The 22,465-nt window shown below is 38.1% G+C and overlaps 9 protein-coding genes across 9 annotated transcripts; 4 read left to right on the top strand and 5 right to left on the bottom strand.

Annotated features, from left to right (window-relative positions):
- Positions 1-841: 841 nt before the first annotated feature.
- BEWA_045960 (signal peptide containing protein) lies at positions 842-2,069 on the bottom strand (the record flags this gene model as incomplete). The annotated part of the gene is made up of 1 exon (XM_004831527.1): positions 842-2,069. The coding sequence occupies exon 1, from the start codon at positions 2,000-2,002 to the stop codon at positions 842-844; it is 1,161 nt and encodes a 386-aa protein (XP_004831584.1). The 5' UTR covers positions 2,003-2,069.
- Positions 2,070-3,890: 1,821 nt separating this feature from the next.
- Positions 3,891-5,561, bottom strand: BEWA_045950 (hypothetical protein; the record flags this gene model as incomplete). Its single annotated transcript, XM_004831526.1, has 1 exon — positions 3,891-5,561. The coding sequence occupies one exon, from the start codon at positions 5,559-5,561 to the stop codon at positions 3,891-3,893; it is 1,671 nt and encodes a 556-aa protein (XP_004831583.1).
- Positions 5,562-6,205: 644 nt separating this feature from the next.
- On the top strand, positions 6,206-6,925 carry BEWA_045940 (hypothetical protein; the record flags this gene model as incomplete). The annotated part of the gene is made up of 1 exon (XM_004831525.1): positions 6,206-6,925. The coding sequence occupies one exon, from the start codon at positions 6,206-6,208 to the stop codon at positions 6,923-6,925; it is 720 nt and encodes a 239-aa protein (XP_004831582.1).
- A 974-nt stretch (positions 6,926-7,899) lies between these two features.
- Positions 7,900-9,118, bottom strand: BEWA_045930 (conserved hypothetical protein). Its single transcript, XM_004831524.1, has one exon. The coding sequence runs from the start codon at positions 8,810-8,812 to the stop codon at positions 7,961-7,963; it is 852 nt and encodes a 283-aa protein (XP_004831581.1). The 5' UTR covers positions 8,813-9,118; the 3' UTR covers positions 7,900-7,960.
- Positions 9,119-9,643: 525 nt separating this feature from the next.
- BEWA_045920 (mitosis protein dim1, putative) lies at positions 9,644-10,618 on the bottom strand (the record flags this gene model as incomplete). The annotated part of the gene is made up of 5 exons (XM_004831523.1): positions 9,644-9,824; positions 9,937-10,013; positions 10,252-10,353; positions 10,507-10,542; positions 10,577-10,618. The coding sequence occupies 5 exons, from the start codon at positions 10,616-10,618 to the stop codon at positions 9,644-9,646; spliced, it is 438 nt and encodes a 145-aa protein (XP_004831580.1).
- Positions 10,619-10,724: 106 nt separating this feature from the next.
- BEWA_045910 (Helicase associated domain HA2 containing protein) lies at positions 10,725-15,772 on the top strand (the record flags this gene model as incomplete). The annotated part of the gene is made up of 4 exons (XM_004831522.1): positions 10,725-12,480; positions 12,540-12,760; positions 14,694-14,891; positions 14,925-15,772. Exons 1-4 carry the CDS (start codon positions 10,955-10,957, stop codon positions 15,770-15,772), a joined length of 2,793 nt encoding a protein of 930 aa, XP_004831579.1. The 5' UTR covers positions 10,725-10,954.
- Positions 15,773-16,084: 312 nt separating this feature from the next.
- BEWA_045900 (hypothetical protein) lies at positions 16,085-17,286 on the top strand (the record flags this gene model as incomplete). The annotated part of the gene is made up of 2 exons (XM_004831521.1): positions 16,085-16,347; positions 16,872-17,286. The coding sequence occupies 2 exons, from the start codon at positions 16,085-16,087 to the stop codon at positions 17,284-17,286; spliced, it is 678 nt and encodes a 225-aa protein (XP_004831578.1).
- Positions 17,287-17,523: 237 nt separating this feature from the next.
- BEWA_045890 (hypothetical protein) lies at positions 17,524-18,784 on the bottom strand (the record flags this gene model as incomplete). The annotated part of the gene is made up of 2 exons (XM_004831520.1): positions 17,524-17,766; positions 18,074-18,784. 2 exons carry the CDS (start codon positions 18,782-18,784, stop codon positions 17,524-17,526), a joined length of 954 nt encoding a protein of 317 aa, XP_004831577.1.
- A 2,243-nt stretch (positions 18,785-21,027) lies between these two features.
- Positions 21,028-22,432, top strand: BEWA_045880 (conserved hypothetical protein; the record flags this gene model as incomplete). The annotated part of the gene is made up of 3 exons (XM_004831519.1): positions 21,028-21,201; positions 21,527-22,036; positions 22,202-22,432. 3 exons carry the CDS (start codon positions 21,028-21,030, stop codon positions 22,430-22,432), a joined length of 915 nt encoding a protein of 304 aa, XP_004831576.1.
- Positions 22,433-22,465: the final 33 nt, after the last annotated feature.

The following is a 22,465-nucleotide window of genomic DNA, read 5'->3' as shown; positions in this document are numbered from 1 at the left end:
GGTTCCATCCTGATATTTTACGTCATACTGTTTTTATACCATTCAATTTCTCGGTTTATAGTAGTGTAACTGTCAGCATATGATGTCTTACCCTTTTATATGAAAGGTCTATAATAGGATTATTAATCCCAATAAAACCATTTTCTCATCATAAAAACCTATGCATGTATACATATTTAGGTATAAATCTCATTTAACTAAGTGGATAGGTAGATGTGTCATCAGTAAATTAGTAATTCCGTATCTACTGACCCTGTTTATAGAGAGGGGCTACCCTCAACGTCCCAGACTGAAACTCCAAGTATTTCGAATTTATCCCCAAGTAGATTTCTAGAAGCATTTATGTTATTTACACTAAGAGGATGAATAATATCACCCTTCAGTTACTATAATTTACAAGCAGGAATGTAACTTACCATGTCTCATAAATTGCCTCAAAGCGTGGCCTTCAGACAATAAGAGTTATCCGGCGACTATTGTGGAATATTATAATGTGTACAAAGTAGAGATTCGTTACTGACATCCCGATGATGGGACTGGATTGGCGGTCTTTAAAATGTGCTACTTTACGTTCTTGCAATGTCCATAATTCATATATTCAATACGTTATAACATTACCGATGCATTTACACATCATATTATTGCATAACAATAGGCAATCGAGTCCAAAATCAGGTTGTCTAAGACCATAACTGCCATCAAGCCACAATTCTTTTATACAACAAATTGAAGAATTCCAGGGTATTACAAAATGTTGTTTCAATCCAAATGATAAATGTGGTGATAAACATAATGGTGATTATCAAGGTTAATTCTACTTTGCTCAAGGTGTCTTGGATTGTTACAGACTCTTGAGCTGTTCAAGATACTTGACCCTGCTAGTCAACTTCCAGAATCCCCTGTCCTTAACTAGATACTGAAGCAAAGTTAACCCATCTGGATTTATTATGCTCAAGGAGAGAACATTTGGTCCCTTTGTGTCGGAAAATACAGAAATCTCAACGCATCTTTGTCCGTCGATTTTAGTTCCCCAAATATGACTACTATTAGTTTCATCTTCTGCATCATCATCCTCAAAGTCTGAAAAATCTTCAAAATCAGAAGCGATTAATGCAGCAGCTCCTGTAAGCTTAACAGTCGGTTCTGCTGGCTTATCAGCTTCTGATTTTGGCGCTGGAACATCTTCTTTGGCAGAATGTTCTTCGGGTTCTCGTTCGAATATACAAGTTATTCCCTTATTGACGTCCTTTGCTTGATATTTCAGACCTTTTACACCTTCTACTGAGATATTCTTTACATCTACAAGTTTCTGGTCTGGGTTAGAAAGATATAAGCAAGTTGGTACCACAACAGTACCAGCCAACTGAGTGTTGTGATCGAATTCATTGACAAGTTCCCACTTTCCACTAAAGTCACTTGCAAACTTTGTTTCAAGCTTATAGCTCCCAGTAGAAGCACGGAACGAAAGGAATTTGTGGCCATCCTTAAGTATGAGAATGGCATAGAATACCCTAGCGCCTGTTCCCTTAGCATCCCATATCACACGTTTATCGTCTACTATTTTAACAAGATCCTTATCTGATTCTACTGTATAAACATAATGCGGTACTTTAACATCTTCATCATCATTAAGAGTTTTATTTGTGCAGTCTTTATTTATACCACGATTTTCAGCTTTGCTGAGATCCAAAATAATCTTTTCGTTTGAACTTGTTCCCATTGCAGCTATTGTTATCTTTCTTAGGTCTGAATTGTCCTTTTTACGTTCTTTAGCCGCTCTTCCTATGGCTGGAATTGGTGGAGGAACTTCAGACGATGATAATGGAGCAGGCTCTGATTTCCCACCGGCTCTCAGAGTCGGTTTCGGCATCACAGGGGGTTTAACATTCAATGGTACCACATTAGATACCCCTTTAGGAACAGGTTTCCCAGAGGGTTCAACACCGGCTGAAAAGCACCTGTATAAAGCAGTAGCGTAAAATAGAAGAGCAGAAACTTTCATTGTCTTTTACTTTCAGGTTTAAAGTGTTAACGGTGAAGATTAAGAAATGGAAAAGGATACTGAAGTCTAGATCCTAGTATTGTACCTCCCCAAACAAATCTGTAATGGAACTATAAGGTTTAAAACCATGACGCCATGATAGTTCCAAAAGAAAGATACTGTTTTATAAGTGTCTTAAATTCTTGGGCGCTTGTCTATATTTATATGAATAGAGTGCTATTTTCCCCAACTTCCTTCTCGATCATCTTATCCGGATGCAAACTAAAATGGAAGTTTTCGCAAAATAAAAAGGCATGAGTACGATATTTAAGGAGCAATTAGAACAAATATTCTTTAAATTTCCAAAAATATTCCATACAGCCACTTTTCCAGCTAAAAACTCCAGAGTTGTCATTTACCTCCTTTTTATTTGAGGTAAAATGCCTTGTTCAAGCATTTTTACAGATTATATAGCCACTTTTGTCTCTTTTAAATGTGGCATATCCAAGGTATATGGAAAATACTTGTCCTCTTCATCTTGCGGATTCCCAGTAAACACCAACGGTGTCTGAATGTAAACAAATATCTAATCGTTATGGGAAGTAATATGGTGACATGCATGATTCCAAGAATGATAAAATTGTGGTAATTTTATAAATATTGCGTATCTTCTCTCTGACTCTGCAAAATTCGCAATTATTAAGCTGCATGCACAGTTAATTTCAGACGATCGGAGACCATTATTTCCATAAATAAGGGAAAACGACTCATTTCTCGTTAAATATCCCCATTTAAGGAAATGCAATATTATACATAAACTTAGACCAGTTGAGGGACTTGGAGAAGTCACATAGACTGTGGATGATGGCTAACCACCTAGGAAGAGTCATTACAAATTTGTCTGGACCTCTTGGTGGATTAAAATTACGCTGATATACCACTACATAATTCAACTTATTTATTATAATTATCACCTCTAGTATGCTCTGGGTTCCATGGAGGATGGAGAAAAGGAGAGTATCGGATGTGGATTTCTCAACAGATACCAGAAAACATGAACCTGTAAACCGACATTCATCTACGACTACTTAATACACCATAAATTATGTAACTCTCATTGGAGGCTCTCAACCTTCTCCATAGGGTCGTTATAGAGTCTACAAATAACCCATTCTTTTTGAAAATGTCTCCTTCTAGATCTTCTGTAATATTAAGAGGCTATTGTACACGCATATAACAATCAAACTCGTAATTTCCCCACTCAGTAATTATATAGCACATTTATAATTCCACATCTCGCAAATAATCCTACATAGAGATCGGTATTGATGATTAATGGCAAAGAACAAACAATCATTCCCCACACCAAAACTTATAGACAGTTCTCCCTCTTTGAACGGAACTCTACTATGTTTATGAACACTAAAGTCCCCGTAAATGTGTGGCGATACAGTCCCACTCTCCACGCGACTTGACCCACACAAGTAGGTCATTCATCAAAGGAATAGAACTTCACCATATCCTTGTATGGATAGATGGACAAGAAGGGATGAAAAGTAAGATTAAGTTAGCCTAAAAACAAAAGATTTTGGGAGGGAATTATGAAGCATAACTAGATACATACACGGTAATATATTCCAACAAGTGCATCCAGGCGACTAAAAGACGCCTAGGGTAAAAGTAAGAATTGAAGACTTGGGATAAAATCCAAAGGATTCTATCGATATATAACATGTTAACTACATTACACTTGTACCGTTGGCAGGATTATAATTCCTTACGGCTTGGATATCTTACTGCCAAATTAGAACCGGAGGGATTCATTCTCGATCCTTTCAGTGGCAGAAAACTGCATTGTTTATTTTTTAGATTTTCAGAGTATGAATTCTGCGTTAGGGGAATATTTTATTCATTTCTTCATTTCGTCTGCAAGTTGCCAAAACTTTCCTTCGGAAATCTCATTCCATTCATTACCAACCTTTTCAAAAGACCGATACCCAACAAGCTTATTATTCTCATGAATATTTAGTGTAACAAGAACCTTGTCTTTATTAAAGATAACACGCACAGTTCTACACTTTTCAGTTCCTCTGGCAATCCATACGACAGCACCATTTGCAAGTACAGAAATAATATCTACATTCGATCTTGGACTAAATCTTTTGTGTTTTATTCCATGTTTTTCAAGATGTTCAAAGACAGTTATACCCGTGGACTCTTGTTTTTCTGCAATATCAAGAGTTACAGATTCAGGAATTATCCTATCAGAAACACCTCTCAGATTGTCAGAGGCATTAGCAACTTTAATGTCACCAAATTCATCTGGAACAGGAGTACCAAAAGCATAAGAACGGAATTTTAGAAGATTGAGATCATTTCTTAGCTCAGTCAGCTTTGCCTTATGTTGCTCTACACCCTCAAACCATTTTTCACCTTCCTTGTAGAGGAAGGATACCTCTTCATTTCCGGAAGTGTCTTTGATGGTAAGAGTCACTACCCTTGGCTCTCTCCCATAAAAATATATTAGGGCCGAAGAGCAATGTGCCTTTTTCCCTCCGCTCCAAATAGTCTCCTTATCATAAACAAGTTTTTTAGGATTCTTGTCCTTCTTAGCTGTGCATATCAAAAGTGGAACAACTTCAGAAGCAGAGGCTTTTACGTCAAATAATTTATCATCAATCTTTGTAGCCAAGTTAAGAGCATACATTGCAGGTTTTGGATAATTTTTCAAGTGGTTAAATTTCGTCGTAAAGGTTTCTCTGTCATCTACCCAGTTTCCACCAACATTGCAGAGGAATAGTGCTCTAACAAATCTTCCCTCTCTAATTTGCAATCTTGCTAATTCAGGTTTATTGTCATAGTATATATCAGCTAATAGACACTCTGACATTTCTCCACCATCCCATATTGTTTCAGAATCATAGATCAATTGATTTCCTTTCGCACCTTCCTTTAGGACACATTGCAAAGTTGCAATTCCATACTGTTCAGTCTCATTTACATCAAACAACTTTGCATCAACCTTTTTAGCACGTTCACTCAGAGGTGCAGGTTTTGGCGGTAATTCTTCCTCAATGACTTCAGCTGTGGGTTCAACTTCAGGACTATCAGGTTCTTCAGTAGGCTGTTCTTCAACAGGCTGGGGTTTGATTTCTTCAACCTTTGGAACTTCTAAAACTACCACTCCATTCAGCTTTTCGTTAAACTCTTTTAGTGTTATGCTCTCCCATTTGCCTTCCACTCTTTCAAAGCGTTTGATATTTAGATGCCTTCCATCAATGATCCAAATGGCCAAGAATAACTTATCACTGCCCCTGGAGTATAGATTAACAGCTCTGCATATTTCATTACTGCTCTTTGATGCCCTCCAAAGGTTTGCATCCTTGTCTGAAACTGAGCTTATGGCAAATCCCTCTTTTACAGTGTACTGTTCGTGTGTGATTCCAGAATATGCTCTTTCAGTGAGATTGGTATGGACGCCATCCGGGTTGGACAAATCAAAAGGGAAAGCAGTACCGTTCCTCTTGCAACTACAGAGTTTGACGATAAAGATACTTGCTAGCAGTATTAGGATATTCATTTTGTCGATATTTCCGAAAACAAAGGATAATTATTTTGGAAAATACTTTTTATTTATCTGAGAAGACATTTCTTCTTCATGCACTACCCCATCCAATTAGACAATGCATGAGTAAGATTGCGCATAAAATTACCTTTATAGAGCTTAGACATGAGTTAGAATAACTTTTACTATGACCAATTTTAAGTGGGTTTTTGGTGTATCTCTCCCAGGGCAAAATACGAAGATAGAAGAGAAGAAATGTGAGGAGTAGGAGAGTCATACTAGGATTTTCCATTATTATCCGAAGCCATATATCTGATTAGACTTATTGGATGTTTTGTACCCTTTTAATTTCCTGTTACCTTGTGGGATAGACTATTATTACCATGGCATTGGTTTATTTCCTCATGCATTGTCTAATTGGATGGGGGTTGTCTTTTGGGATTTAGACAACGGTTTCCCTCCAATTTAGTCTTTTAATATACACCACAATTAATAAACTTTGTTATACGAAGTCCCCTACCTTGCCATACAACCACAAGATGAATGTCTTATCCGTGCTATACCCACTCTTGTTCTTCAAACTTTGCAGTGCCTTTTGGCCATTTAGGACAAAAGGATGTACTTTGGATTTATCTAATCCAGATATGTCAGTAGTGAAGATGGTAAAAGGATCAAAATCTGGGTCAGATTGTGCGGTTTTCACAAAGAACAGGACTTTGATTAAATCTGTAGTTGATGGCTCCGTTGTTCTATGGAATAGTGACGCAGACAAAAAGGAATGCCGACTTGCAACATATTGCAAGAAAGGAGGTAGACACGTCTTATATCTTAACTTTAGGGAAGGTAATAATATTATATTTTCGCCTGCATGTTTTGAAAAAGTAAATGGAGACTGGCATGCAATCCAAAAGGATGCTTATACGGCAAAATTGGAGGAAATGGTTGGAAAAGATTATGATGAGGAAGATGAGGATAATTATTATAAAAAGAAAGCTTTTGCCGAAAAGATGGTTCAAAAGAATACAAAACCTTTTACCCTCAATATATCCAATCCACCAGAAAATGTCTCAGTTATGGAACATGATTACCTTGGAGTTAGACATTTAGCATACAGTCCTAATTCTGGAACACACATGTCTTCTGTTGTTGACTCTGGAGTTACTCTATGGACTTCCAGAAAGAGCGAGGAATGTGCAACTGCAGAAGTATATACAAAGGCGAATGTTACACTTCTCCGCCTATATGTCTATGATACGGGTATTACTTCTTCCTTATACTTTAGAAGAATAGATGGACAATTTATGCCAATGACAGAATCCGCATTCTTTGATGACTTAGATGAGATGGGCATCCGTACACATACCCAGCTAAGACAATAGAAAAATTGGTTCTAAAATCTCTCAAATAGTCCAAGCTCAGTTTGTAGGCAGTAAAGAACAGGTGTATTTTACTTTGGCAATACTTCAACTTGAAACTATTTGTTCCCCATGGTCGTTTGATCATTCCGCATTCCATCTACTATTATCCATAAGAGCAATACCATTACTTTCAAGTACTTGAAATAGCATCCCTAAATCCGATGAGGGCACCAGATGCAGTGTCTTAAACCTGTATGGATGCAGATTATTCATAAGCTTATTCAAGGTTTTAGTATGGAAATAACTCTTATAATTTAGGAGGGAATATATACGAACTATATCTCAAAGCGGATAATAGAATCTTTGATCATTCTAGAAACAATATTCTAAATCTGCCCTACACCCTATTCTGAAAACAAAGACAGCACAACCTGCCGAATGTTGGCAAGACACTTAATCACAAATGCAGTCGCATGTCCTATCATAGGACCATCCACCAAGTCTACAGTGTAGACGAATAACGCAGTACCCAGATACTATATCTGGATTGTAAATTAGTATACATGTGTAAATCTATGTTATTTTAGTGCATCAGGTTTTTTGAGAGAAGTTACAGGGACGAGGACAGTGTTTCCCATATCAAACTTGATCTTCTAAGTTAGGTTTTATTAGCAGCACCTTGTTGAGAAGCTGCCTTAAGTGGCTGTTCTTGAAGTTTAGCGCTATCTGTAATCGTTAACATACTTAATTTGGTTGAGTAGTTCTTCAAGCTTATTATCCTCTAACTTATGGACACTCGACAGCTTACCGAGACACCACTCCTTATCACTACCTCCATGATTTGCATAGTAGACCGAGCCATTCTCCATAAGTTGAATAGCCACTTCTACCACAAAGGAACTTAACTATGCCATTATGTAAGTGTGTACCTCCAAAAAAACAGCAAAACTATCTAGACTATACCTAAAAACTTACAAATTATGGTCATTTTATAGGAAAAACTGATTGTTCACTGTTCTAAAAATTTCCATAAACACATTTTTCAAATTTACACAATTAGGGAGCGGCATTGCTAATCCCATTATATTCTTCCAACAACTTATTATATTTACTTTCCAACTCTTTATTTGTTTTGTTTAGAGCATCTATTGTGCTCTTTAGTGTATCAATTGTCCCTTGTAATTCCTTGACCTGTTTCGTCAATTTAGAGACATCATCTCCTTGCATAGATTTATCTTCTGGGCTGCTGCGCCCCTTTGTTGAGGATATTATTCTTCTTTTAATATAATAATCATTCTTTTTAAAATCATAGGTGCATAGGAAACAGAGACGGATACCTCCAACTTTATCTCTTGACTCTTGGCCTCTGTTGAATGCGGAGTTGTTTCCGCAAGACTCACAGTTCATGGGAGCTCCAAACTTTTCGTAAAAATTGCTACAACGGGTACAAACAGAGTCACTATTCCACGCTGCCCATGCGCTGCAGTATTTACATAGCCTTGGATCATTGCTGTGGATGGACGTTTGGTATGCACAGTTCATGCATACCGTCTTTTTGTAGATTGATTCCGCCTTTTTGCAGTACCTATGGTTTGAAAACTCTTCCTTACAGTGCACACATTTTAGTCTTGCACATTTCTTGTAGCATTCTGAGCATACTTGAAATTCGTGGTTCTTCCACTTGCTCTTTTCACAGTTCATACAGAGACCCTTCTTTTTCATTTTCCTAATTTTATACCATATAGAATCTCTTTCTTCATCATTATGACCTGTAATTATACTGTCTAGAGAATTTCTGGAGCTTCCATTCAGCGAGCCTCCAGATGGACTCCCAAACGGGGCGCTTTTTGAGAGTTTCACACCACTCCTAAACGAATCCATCGACATCCTATCCATTCTATGATTCATTAATTCAGTATAATACCCAAAATCGTGACGAATCGCTCCGAAAATTGAAAAATCAGCAATCTTACTTCACAGAGCAACCAGAAGATAATTTCGGCTACTTAATACGACTCTAGCATATATATCAAAAATATTAACGATAATAATCCATGAGATTGCCGGCTTTTTCCACGGGAAACCTTCAAATTCACAAGTCCCAACTAGAGAGGCAGCCGTCAGCTAAAAGGTCCCTTGGATAATACAAGAGAAGGAATAAAAGAATGAGTAGTAAAAATTACTCTGCGATAAAATTTAGTAGCGATATTTTGTGGAGTAATCCTTTGGAGAAATAACCAAACCACGCCCTATATGATGAGTATGACAGGGATAGACGAGGCAAAATATATGAGCACAGAAGGTGGTAGAAATACACCACAGAGCGTACAAAGTGTTGCAGAAGGGATGAGAACGACCGGTAAGCAGACCACCTGGGAATCCACTGCTTGATCCAGAAGAGGGATGTGTAGATGGATACACCCAGGGAGGATAAATGGTAATATGAACCATACACAACCAGAGGCCGTAGAGTAGCCATGAACAAGGAAAATGGAGTGTGTAGAGAAGGAGAGTCATTAGTCTACTCGCATCTTCTAGGTACCCTTGTCTCCATGTATGGTACTTAGATGTTCTATTGGCAATATCTGGGTATTCTCTGTGAGTGATAACCTGTAAGGCCTCCAAATTATGGGTGTTAACAAGATCAATGGGTTCCCCTGACATTCAATTTTTGTTACATCTCTTCCCTGGTAGTCACCGAGCAGGAATAACCTGCGTATATTGGTGAAAACTCAAACTTTAGCCAGTGCATATTTCAGTCCACCTCGTATCCCTTTCAGTAACTGTATTTCGGGTATTACCTTTTCTGGCGCCTCTGTAGATTGTCTCGATGATATCAATGAGTTCTTGCTTGTTATTCATGGCCCAGTTAATCTTGTTATTGTTTCCAGTTCCGAGATCAACCATCATATGCTTATTTCTGAGATGTTTTAATGAAAGTTAGGTAGTGTATGAAGGACTACCTGGAATGTATAAACTCCATAGAAACGTAAATTAAACAAAATCAACCGTAATTTACCATAAAAACGAACCTATAAAAGAACATTACCGAAACTGGATCGTAGAGCTCATACATCCCATTAAAATCTGGGACCTCTGTTATGTCAACCTGTGCATTCTGATGTTAATATAACATTTTGATTATGGAATGAGAGAAGGAAATACTTGCAACCAAAGAGAGCATATACGGCAGATAAGTCTACTCCCTAGATAGCCATTCATCCTCCCTCACTAGATCCATAATTTAATCACCATTCATTTCAATAAGATTTTACCCAGAGTTCCTCGTGGCTGCAGTAGAAAACCTCAAATCTCCTTTGTCATACATTCCATTCACTATTACTTACCACATAAATAACGCAGAAATTCTTCACATCATCAGCAATTTTATAGAGCAATTCATCCATCTTCATACACTCTGGGTTATGATCATGTCCGAATCTTATGCACTGTATATGTTTGTGATCTTCGGGATGTGTAAAACGGTCATCACTGGTTATTCATCTTTGTCAATTACCATGAAGAAGCCACTTTGAGCAGATATTGACAAATATATACCACATAAGATGACAATATACCACTATATTGGATAAAAAACCTACTACTAGTCGTTCTTCCTCGGTTACAATAGCCTGGTCCTAGAGACGTCGGTGTTTACGGTCATAAACTTACCACAGCCCAACCAGAATGCAAATGAGTCAACATAAACGACATTTTTATGAAGTTAAAGGAAATTTATAATGAGCTTTTTGGCTAAAAAATGTCAAGTGACGTTCCTCAGTCCCCATCGGTGTCCGAATTTCACTTTAAACATTTTTTTATACACACAAAGTTCTCCCATAGCATTTATCATAATGTCTTCTTGTTGTTCCTAAATTTTGGAAAAATTTAAACCGCCCGTTGGCCACTTGGCGATAAAAGATTTTCTTTACTGTTCTTCGTCGTAATTTGCCATTTTATTTCTAAACAAGGTAGATTAGCAGCGACAACATAGATTACTCTCATGGATCGATGAAAATTTAAACCAAATAGCGACTAAGAGTGGTAAAAATGGATGACTCAGGGAAGAAGGAAGATGGGCCAAAAAATGACCAAAAAACAGAAATAAACGGAGATTCAGAGTCTAAATACACTGAAGATCCGATGAAAGAGCTAAATATAGCTTATGAAGCTACAAAAGGAAGGAATTTGGATCTAAAGGATAACCCAGAGTATTTGGAAAGACTCAGAATTGAAGCCCGTAGAACGTATCTAGAAAGCCGTGAGGATGACAGATTAATCCTAGCAAAGAGAGCTTTAGATGAGAAGGAAATTGTATACAAGGGAAGTCGCGACGAATACTCCAAGAGATCATTAGAATTCGAGAGAGAGACGGTATCTCTAGCTAAGGGAGCCATTGAAGCCAGAAACAAAGATTCAGGTTTAATTACATACCAACTTCCGGACAGCTATGATGAGGATACAAATGCAAGATTAGCTGTGCTCAAGAGGAAGGAGGTGAGCAAAGATACCTCCGCGCCAGATGAAAGACGAGCCTGGGAGGACACTCAGATTAAGTTTGGCACTGTATCATATGGATCTACAGATAAAACCACTGTGGATAAAAAGGAAACTCAAATGAAGGGAACATCTGACGGGATAGATTTTGTACTTGATGCATGTGATCCAGGGAATTTGGAATTTGATTCAAAGGCAGCAGCCGCTTCAGCCGTATCCGCTTTATCTACAGATATTGTATCAGATGAAGAATATACTAGCTCTAGCGAGGAGGAAGATGAAGAAGAAACTGACAAGCGTTTCAAGTTTTCAGAGAGAATACTAAGGAGGAAGCTCAAGAGGGAGAAAAAGGAACGCAGAAAAATTTTGGAGGAGAGGATGAAACTTCCAGTTTATCTTTATCGACACGACATCCTAGCCGCTATTAGAGAGTATCCAGTTCTAATAGTGGTAGGAGAAACGGGAAGTGGTAAAACTACGCAAATTCCGCAATATCTCCACGAAGTTGGCTATTCCAAGGCTGGAATAATTGGATGTACTCAACCTAGGAGGGTTGCCTGTATGTCTGTCTCTGCCAGAGTCGCCAGAGAGGTTGGGACAAAGCTTGGTAACGCTGTGGGATATACTATCCGTTTTGAAGATTGTTCTACAAGCTCTACGAATATAAAGTATATGACCGATGGTATTTTACTAAGGGAGCTGATGACAGATCCTCTACTCTCAACCTACTCATCTATGATTATAGATGAAGCACATGAACGCACTATTCATACAGATATTTTGTGTGCCCTTTTAAAGGACCTTTCTAGACATCGAAAGAATTTTAGGTTGATCATTTCATCAGCAACATTGGAGGCCGAGAAGTTTGCTTTATATTTTGATAACGCACCAATTTTTAAAATTCCAGGAAGGAGGTATCCTGTCCAGATTTACTACACAAAAAGTCCAGAGGCTAATTTTTTGGATGCTTCCGTCATTACTGTACTTCAAATTCATCTCACCCAGCCCCTTGGTGATATCCTTGTATTTCTACCCGGGCAACAAGAAATCGAAGAGGTCCAAGAAGAGCTTCAAAACAGGTTTGTTGAATGGTTTATATGAATATATATCCATTTATTCCAATAATAAAAACATACAGAATTCGAAACAAGGGCAAGGACATGCGTGAGTTGATAGTATTGGCAATTTATGCATCACTTCCGAGTGACATGCAAGCAAAAATATTTGAACCTACTCCAGAGGGTGCAAGAAGAGTTATTCTGGCTACTAATATCGCAGAGACTTCAATTACCTTGAATGAGATCGTTTACGTGATTGACTGCGGGTTTTGCAAGTTGAATTCTTTTAGTCCGAAAACAGGTATGTTTTTTCTTTACTATATAAGAATAATCACTATATGGAGCGAAATAATGGTGAATTAGTTGGCTAATACAGTGAGTTTGAGCCTATCTTCAGGCGACTGTCTACGCTACGTAATACTAAACGTGAAGATATACCGTACGAACAAGGCTATATTTTTTAAAATGGATATATTTGTGGATTTTCAAATTGTAATTTAACAAAAAACTCTTCATAAGTGATGAAGAATGCAAGCATGCACAAAATACGGAAGGAGTACAGTGCGACCACGGGCGTACAGAAAAATGATCCTATCTTGCAATACAATTTTATTCTCTCCATTATTTCACATTATTTTATCACTTATTCTTCTCATATCACTATAAATCACTATCTGTCCCTACTATTATTGTGATGCTTGCATGCACCATGTCATATGGTGAAAGTTTGAAACTGATACACTTAACAAAGGAATATGGACATTTAAGCTTTGGATATTGAAAATCACAATTGATATATGAGGAGATGAAAGTATTTACAGCACTGTGGATGCTATGTTTAGCGGGATTTATTCATTGCGGAGATGATGAGAAAAAAGGTGTAGCTGGAAATACAAAAGACCAAGAGACACAAGATAATGAACCAACTACGGATGCAGTCCCATTTGCCCCTACCCAACCAACTTCTCCAATAGAACCAGAAAACTGTGTCCTTGACCTTTCCGATGTGGACCTCTTCAGGATAGATGTTAGTGGACATGGAAATTCAAGATTTAAATTTAAGGAGTATAGACAGAGGGAAGGTTTTAATGTAGTTTCCGTCGTGGACAAGTCAGAAGTTCTATGGATTTCAGCGGGTAGGCGTTTTAATTACGTGGACGTCTATTCAAGAAATGATTATCATATGATTGTCGTTTGTTCTCAAAGCGGTAAAAGAATGAATTCTGAATTTTTTGAGTGTATTAGAGGGTCATGGAATTGGGTAGATGGTCCAACATTCAGCAGCAGGGTCCAAAAGATGATGCTAGGACGTGATCCCCTTTCCGATGATAAAGAGGATGAACCTAGAGAGAAAACGGGAGATGTAGAAGTGGGAGGTGCATGTGCACTACCTGAAGCATATCCATCAACCTCTAGAGATTCTCAAGGGGCTACTGCTAGTATCACAGTAATTCTAAATCTTGCAAATCTTGACTTAACTCTATTTAAGTCCTTCGACTACATTTTCGCTCAGACTCCAATGCGACTAATTGTTCCACAAAAGGGTATTGCTATATCAAGAGTAGTTAATAATCAAGAGGACATTTGGATCCCTGGAGAGGGAGAAAAATTTGACCACTCCAGGCTCTATCTTGATAATGAACGAAAGCCCGTAGTGGTTCTTGTAGTAATGAGAACACCATCGGGTATAACGAGAAGGTACTACAAGTTCAAGGATGGTAAATGGGAAGAGTCAAAATGTTGTTACGATAAGAACATTGGCCAGTTGAAGGCACCTGATAAACTTAAGGGGACTTTTGTCCTAAATGTTGAAGCTGAGGATGATAGTCCCACTTGTAGAATATTTGAGGTTGAACTTTTGGGTATCACTACTAAACATTTTTTTCCAAAACCAGACTTTCACGCAACTGAGGTTAGATCTGATCGAAGAATCGTCTGGAAGACATTGCAACGTGAACAAGACGGTACTCTACAACATGTGGATTACTGTATTTCCTTGATTCTGCATAAAAAGGGAGCTGAAGAATTGCTAGAAGTGACTGTTCAGGAGGAAAAGATGAGAAGATACAGGCATTTTAAGAAGGTAAAGGGAGGATGGAAAGGAATTGATTTAAAGGAGTTTTTTGAAAAATTCAATGCAATGTGTACTTAGCCTACTAATTCACCCAGAGATTGTCCATGTAGGATACAATTCATCAACGTTTATACTGTACCCAGACTAATTAACCATTTAGGAATAGAGAGTTTGATAACAGTGCCGTGTTCCAAGGCATCTGCAAATCAGAGAACTGGAAGGGCTGGAAGGGTAAAACCCGGCCACTGCTTCAGACTGTACACTAAATTCTCCTATGAAAAGGAGATGGACGACGTAAATGACCCAGAAATACTTCGTTCGAATCTATCGCATGTCGTACTTACTTTAAAGGCCTTGGGTTTGTCCAATAGGTTGTAATAATATCTTTTAGGAATTGACGATCTAATAAATTTCGATTTTATGGACTCTCCATCTCCAGAGACGCTAATAAAGGCCCTTGAGCTCATATATGCACTTGGAGCACTCAATGACAACGGCGAATTGACGAGACTTGGTAGGAAAATGTCGGAACTACCGCTTGATCCAATGTACTCTAAAATGCTGATTTCATCATTCCGTTACAAATGTACAGAAGAATGCGTCACAATTGCCGCCATGTTGAACGTTGGAAATAGCATATTTTATAGACCAAAGGATCGCATATTCCATGCTGATAATGCCAGAAGAAACTTTTTTAAACAAGGAGGTGATCACTTGACACTTTTGCATGTTTTTAACGAGTGGGAAGAGACTGAGTTTTCAGTATCCTGGTGTTATGAGAATTATATTCAATATAAATCGATGCAAAGAGCAAGAGATATCCGAGAACAAATCATGGAACTTATAACACGCTTGGACATTGGTGATGGTGAACAGAAGGAAAAGGAAAGAGAAAAACAAAATAAGGAGGAAGGAAAATTGGAAGATTTGGGAAATGTGACAGAAAATATTCTAAAGAGTATCACAAGTGGTTTCTTTGTGCATGCGGCAACTAGGAGTACATTCAGGGGAACAGCATCATATAGGACTCTTAAATACCCCCAAAATGTTGACATCCATCCTCAATCGTCTCTATTTGATCAGGAACCTAAGTGTGTAATTTACGATGATTTAGTTCTGACTACAAAACATTACATGCGACAGGTTATAGAGATTAAACCGGAGTGGCTTACACAGCTTGCTCCTCATTATTACAAACAGGATGAAGCGCTGCTAAAGCGCAAAAAAATGCCAAAGTAGATTAACACAGGGAATACATGGACTAATTTTTAAACTTTTATAGCTACAAGTTTTTATACTCTAAATGAGTCCATATGATTCCGATTTATTTCCATAGTTTTATTGACAACTTTTCTATCTGGGACTGCATCTTCATTTCTGACTGGCGATTACAGCTAGTTGGGTGAAATGAATGGAGTGTTGATATTTTTATTTTTGCATATTTCAGGGGTAATGTCTTTTACCAATCCCTTCATGAATTTAAAAACATTGTGAATCTAGTTGAGTAGTGCAATGAGGCGTATTCTTTTCTTCACTCTTATTATTTACATTATGACTAAATTGGTGGATTCTCTAGTTAAAAGCTCGAAAGAACTTAAACCCATTACACTTGACCTGAGGAATAACTTTAATCCGATGATTTCAGAATCAAGAATTTTATCACTCGGAAATACCCGTATATTTAGCCTAATGGAGGAATACATGGAAGAATACAGAATTGGTGAAGTAAGGGATGGAGACATTTTAGTTTATGAAGATTCACTATTTCTGATATATAGAAGTGTACTGTTCTTTGAGTACAGCTCTGGAGTCAGGTTAGTTACTGTGTTGATGAGATTATGGAAGTAACGAAATGAATATATATTGAGAGTATTCTGTTACACGTAGGATGTCTATAGTTGTAAAAGATCCAGGATGATCTTAAAGACACTCTTCTGTTGATTCATGATCCTACTCTTGTTCCTCTGTACACTGCTGATTCAAGGGTACCATGTTGAGTCAGTGGTCTCCCTCTTGTATAGTACTAAGATGACCAGTGAGTCAAGTGTACCACTAAGAGTCTAGACTAGCATTAATGTGGATGAGGGAGTAGGTAGAGAGGATAAGGTGTCAGAACGAGTATCATCTTTCAAATGTGATATACAATTTCTATTAACATGCATGGCTTTCCGGATGCTGTTCTCGGATACAGAATCATTTATCCCGTATTTTATCATTTAATTTCGTTCATTTACTGATAAGATTTCCAATGTTTTGCTTTAAAATTACACTAATTTTCGCCATTATATAGATTATACTTATATTACCACTCTCCATTTAAATCCATAGAGTCATTTAGGTATGCACAAATAACAAGTAGTTATTTAAATAAGGCGGGTTCAATCACTAAGGAGGTTGTGGAAAGAATAAACGAGGCAAATTACGGAGTATATACTGAGCTTATCAAGGACTTTGTAGTTATGGATTTGAAAAAGAAACCACCTCATTACTTGATAAAGGAGAGCGGAAATAAGGTAAGGAAATTTCAGATAAATCGTCTCTTTACACCAAACGTGGTTATTGGCCCAGTCAAGTATGGTGAATACATTCTGGATGATGCAGTAGAGGGTGTGATTAGTAAAATTGTTGAAGTAGAAGGAAGTATTGTTAGGATAGAAACATTGTTTAATGATGGATTTGGAATTAAAACTCTCCACAGAGTTGTAGGATCTGGAGTTGTGACTCTGTACACAGAAAGGAATCTGATAATTTGAGCGAATTAATGCAAGATTTGACATAAACTAGAGGAAACATACCGACCACATATCAGCATATAAATTATCAAAGCGATATAAACCATCGAGCTGAGACCAGTGATGAAAGATGTCTCAATATTTCGCCAATATGAATATATTGTACATGAAAGCGAAGGGTAGCCTTCACGCTTGTCCACAAATGTCTCTATAGAAACCACCAGTACAACTAAAGGTATGGAGTATACAGATTAAAATTTATGGTAATGTGTAGTTTCTGTTTCTACCCGTAAAATTTCCCCAAAACTGAGTTCTAATTGGTACTCGTTTAATGTAGCCTTGTGGATATCTGCTCATGCGATCTCGTCTCTTTTTAAAATATAGGACATAATCCTTGTGGTTTTTGAGCAAATTTTTGGCCTGTATAGGTTTTTCATAGTCTCTCGTAAACCTTCCAGATTTAAACGCCGAAGATGTTGACTTTGGTTTTTGAAAATATTCCTAAATTTATTCGTTAATAAATGTAAAGATAGTTGTAGCATTCGGAGTGAAGATGTAAAGAAATAGAGTATCTTCACAAGTCAGGGGTGATTATTGACTTTACAGTCACACCAAAGTACCCCTACTGGAACCATATTTGATTCTCTAAAATCTGTCCCTCTCTATTTTTCACCAAGGTATACCCCTTGGTGTGGTAAGCAAGAGTCTTGTTTTTTGACCAGTACCTGACTATGGAGCCGGTATCAAGACTCCAAAGTAACCTATGGTCACCTTTTATACAGACAATCATGAAAAATCTAAAACTAACCTTAAACAAAACATTTGACCCTACAGAAATACGTACACTTTCAGGTCCATCCTCTATCTGTGTGCCCTCTGATAGGACATAGGTATCACCTCCTTTTTTGTACATGATCATTCCAATTTCTGGGATAGTAATTATATGCACTACTTGCGAATTTCCGGGGGAATCGATCTCTAGATCTCCCAACGTCCCATTTTTCCATGAACCTATAACGTCCTGAAAATCGGAGACTAGAACCAGTTTTTTTATGCGATGTGTATTGAGTCTATAGCTCTCTGGGAGATTTTCAAGGTGTCTTTTATATGTGTTCCAGGTTCCAAAGTCGGAAATAATGGTGAGATCCTCGTCATTCGCCTTGAAAAAATCCCAAAATGCCCTTGAGGTTACTGTGTCATACCTCTCACGTGCGGTAACATTTTGTGGATTTTTTATACAATCAATAGACTCGTATGGGATTGTTAACATAGGAAATGCGATTTTTGCGTTTACACTAAGCGGAGCTATGACACCGTAGACATAACCGGCAATTCCGTGTGGTTCCAGAAGATTGGCTATGAGTTCCGATTTTCTGATTCCAATAAGCTTTACAAATTTTAAAGCTTCTGCTTTTATCCCTTCAAGTGCTAAAACTGCCGCTTTAGCACCTGCTGTGAGGATTTCCGTGAATACGCAGAGCTTCCCCAGAGAAATACAATCCGGTGTTTCTATCTCCATTGCCAGTAAATCCCGTGCATGCAGAGTTTTTTGTGATGATAAAGATCTATCTATATGATCATCAAGCTCTTTGGACTCCAAAAATTCCAAATACGAGTGACCAGCCGCTATAGCTTCTTTGTGTTGAGTGGAAGTCAGAATTGAGCCCGGAGTTATTACACAATAGGGAAGACAAAGATCTGTAATTATCGGTTCAATTAAACTATAGCTTGACGAGTTTATCTGTACAGTTATTGATGAGTGTATATAATGTGGGATGTAAAAGTGGTAAAATAGTAGCTAAGCCAGGAGCATTAGCAGAGTACTTTGCGATAACCTTATTGAAAGAGCCAACACCGTAGAGTACGTGTTTTCCCATAACATCCAGATGATTAAATTCATTCATCAGAGATAATAGATGCAGCGCACCCATTCACTAGGTAGTGGATCAGTAGTAGATATCAGGGTGCGACTAAAGGGCTAATATTTTCAAAATATCATCAGTATCTGGGGAAACATCCCATACAGTTGTCATAATGGCTCCTGTATGGACTCTATTCCTGCCATCTTACAGACTTTACTCATCCAATGCTCCTCCTAGCTTCGCTAGTGGTCTGCATTAACTCACCATTAAAAACTCGAAACCACCTTCTACTATCAAATTCCTCAAATTCTGCCGAATATGTTGAGTATTATGGTCTGTCTGTACTTTATCTGCAAGCATCCTTTCCTTTAGTAGAAAATGTGGTAGTGGAACCAGAGTAACTGCAAATCCTTCAGAGAGCATTACAGAGAATAACACTGAAGATGTTAGACTTATCGGCGCAAGAAGAGCGATATTTCGAGATGATCCCAGTGTATTCTTCAATTTTGCCGAGATGCTCCTATAATATTAATGTTTCGTCAGTAATAGATAGCTATGAAAGGACAATTTCCAATGATTAAAGAACCAAATTTGTCGCAGTAAGCCACGGGAAAAGATGAAGAGCTCAAATTCTTATGACCAACATTGGCTCTAGCCTCTCTCATCGGGAGCTAGACTGGATCCTTCAGAATTATACTGGTATGAGGAGCTCCTGCCAGTCACTACTTCATCCACCTTGTTCATTCCATAGTGATCTACTCCCTAGTCTCAGACGTCGGTGGGTCATTCCTACCTCTGGTAGTACTGATAATCCTCATAGTTCTGATAGTACTCGCACAACTCACATTCGTTTGTATAACATGCACACTTACCCTTTAATATCTGAGAGTTTCTCGTTTGTTAAAACCCTGGTAGAGAAGCGTCTATGCCCTATCCACAGATCCCTTTGTTCTGATAAACTACGATACGCTCCAAAGGACCTTTCACAGACTGACAAAAGCCGACCTTTTAGACACCCAGAAAGGATGAACCTAGAACCCATTTTTGCTATTAAAATACCTTCTTTTGACTTTATTGTTACAGTAAAAGGCAGACAATAAGAAAGTGGAGAAGAATAGCGAGGGATCCAGAAGAATTTTGTGGAATCTTGGCTCCTCTGGAGATTCCACAAAATTCTCGTTAAAAGAGATCTTTCTTCTTCCTAGTTGATAAATATATACATATAAACGAAAAGTGTGTGCAAAGGTGCCATTTTATAACCCTTTTGATGAAGTTTGTGGACAGAGATGCAGTTGGGCATTGGGTCAGAGGGATACTCTTTATTTAAGTGTTAATTACACACTATAACCATCAATTTTGGATTATAGTGTATTGATATATGGCTCTGCCATATTTTAGCCCAAAGAAAATAGAATTCACTGGGTTTTAAGGAGGTCCTCTGTCCATTACTATTTGGTCCTCATATTGGCATTTTTATCAACATTATTGGCAGCAATTAAAGCTTAGAGTTGCTGGATTTCCCCTGCAAAGCGTTAATTGCGGAGTTTTGAGGATTTATATGAGAAGTTTACCCTTTCAGTTTAAAAGAGACGATTTTTAGCGACTATTACAGTTTAATCGCAAATAAAACTCTACAAAGGGCAAAGATTGAAGTGAGAACTTTACTAGCGACGGTTGGTGATATAGTTCAGGGCTGACACTTGTGCACATTAGAACTACTCGCTAATTCTCTCTTCTCTGTCATTTCTGCCTTTGTTGTGCTGAACTTTCTACCAGTCTTTCTGTAGAAGGACTGTCACATATAGGAGTATATTGCTCCTATGGATTATTAGAACGGTAGGGTTTGCTACGTTTCTCCACCGTCCATCTTTAAATCAAATGTCTGTTAACCTCGCATAAAATGGGTAGAAAGAGTCGGAAGAGGGCTATGATTAAGCCCTTTTGCTATTTTTGCAACAGAGAGTTTGATAATGAAAAGATTTTAATTCAACACCAAAAGGCTAAACATTTTAAATGTGAAGAATGTAATCGCAAATTGGAAACCGCCAATGGGCTACTAGTACATATGCAACAGGTAAGTGTATTTCCCATCTGGTTTATGGCCTTAGCTAAAGGGAGGGTGAATAATTCTCCATGGATACCCTCTAGTAACTACTATGGATGGATACTAAAGAGATAGACTACCGGGAAGAATCCCTAGGAGCGTTCTAGAAACATTTTATCCTCGTACTCTACTCCTTAGTAAGCATTCATTCATCCATACTGATCATTCTGCTCATAAAATGCGCTGGTTTCTCCAATTTCATACGGCCTTTGTTTTCCGTATAACCAAGTAATTCTCTTTCATTGGTTAACCCATCAAGCCATACATTCTAAATTCAATATACACCCATTTTTAGGTCCATAAAATGGTTCAGAGACGAGTCCCAAACGCAATAGACGGCCGTGACGATATCAACTGCGTGGTACAGGGTATGCATGGAGTGCCTCCGGAGGTTATTCAGGAGTTCCACATTAAACAGGTGCAAAGAGCAGACAGTATAAATAATAAAAAGCAGCAAAGAATAAGTTGGACCCAAGTTGCAATGGCACCGTCGGTCGAACAATTTTTGACCCAAATGAGAACTGGAAATACTCACTTCCCAGGCATGCAAGAAACTGCTTCTGTAATTCCAGCTCCTACTACCGCTGGTTCTCATTCTACTCCTATGATGGCTGCCCAAAGTGCCACAAGGGGAGGAGCCTCTGGGTTTTCTCAACCAGTGGACATAGTACATCAAACTCCTGTTGCACAACCAATATTACAACCAGGGGCGACTTCCGGAGTACCAATGGCCTCGCAAACGAGAGTTATACAGCCACTTATATTAGGACCGAAGGGGGTTCCCGTAGAAGCTCCAGAAGTAAAGGTTAGTTGAATGAGTGAACGCTGTTTTTAGACAGAATATGAACTTTTAAATAACTGGGAGGAACGTTTACAGTGATATCTAACTACTTTCTTGTATATATGCAAGGCATTTACTTCCGGTGTTGTCTTGGCACAAATGCTAAATTCAAATACAACATCAATTTAGGCACCTATCCCATCTAGATTTACGGCTCCAGTGGTTCCTATGGTATTTGAGAAGAAAATAGAACCTGAAAAGTCTGACGAACCCCAGACTCTCTTCTACAAAGCCTGCGGTTTTGCGCCACTCTTCGTGCCAACACCAGCTCTGGGAAACACAAGACTCTCATACTCATCTGATTCGGTAAGTATAAATAATTATAACAATAAAATTCACACATTTATTCAAATATGTTAATCTGAATGTGCGATAAAGGGGAATTTGCTGGAT

The sequence above is a fragment of the Theileria equi genome (genome assembly GCF_000342415.1).
Source record: "Theileria equi strain WA chromosome 4 map unlocalized gcontig_1105316255041, whole genome shotgun sequence".
In the NCBI taxonomy this organism is placed as follows: domain Eukaryota; phylum Apicomplexa; class Aconoidasida; order Piroplasmida; family Theileriidae; genus Theileria; species Theileria equi.
This window is presented reverse-complemented; position numbering and strand designations above follow the sequence as displayed.

Excerpts from the sequence above, each read along its gene's own strand:
- BEWA_045930 (XM_004831524.1), bottom strand. The coding sequence starts at position 8,812 with ATGAATCATAGAATGGATAGGATGTCGATGGATTCGTTTAGGAGTGGT.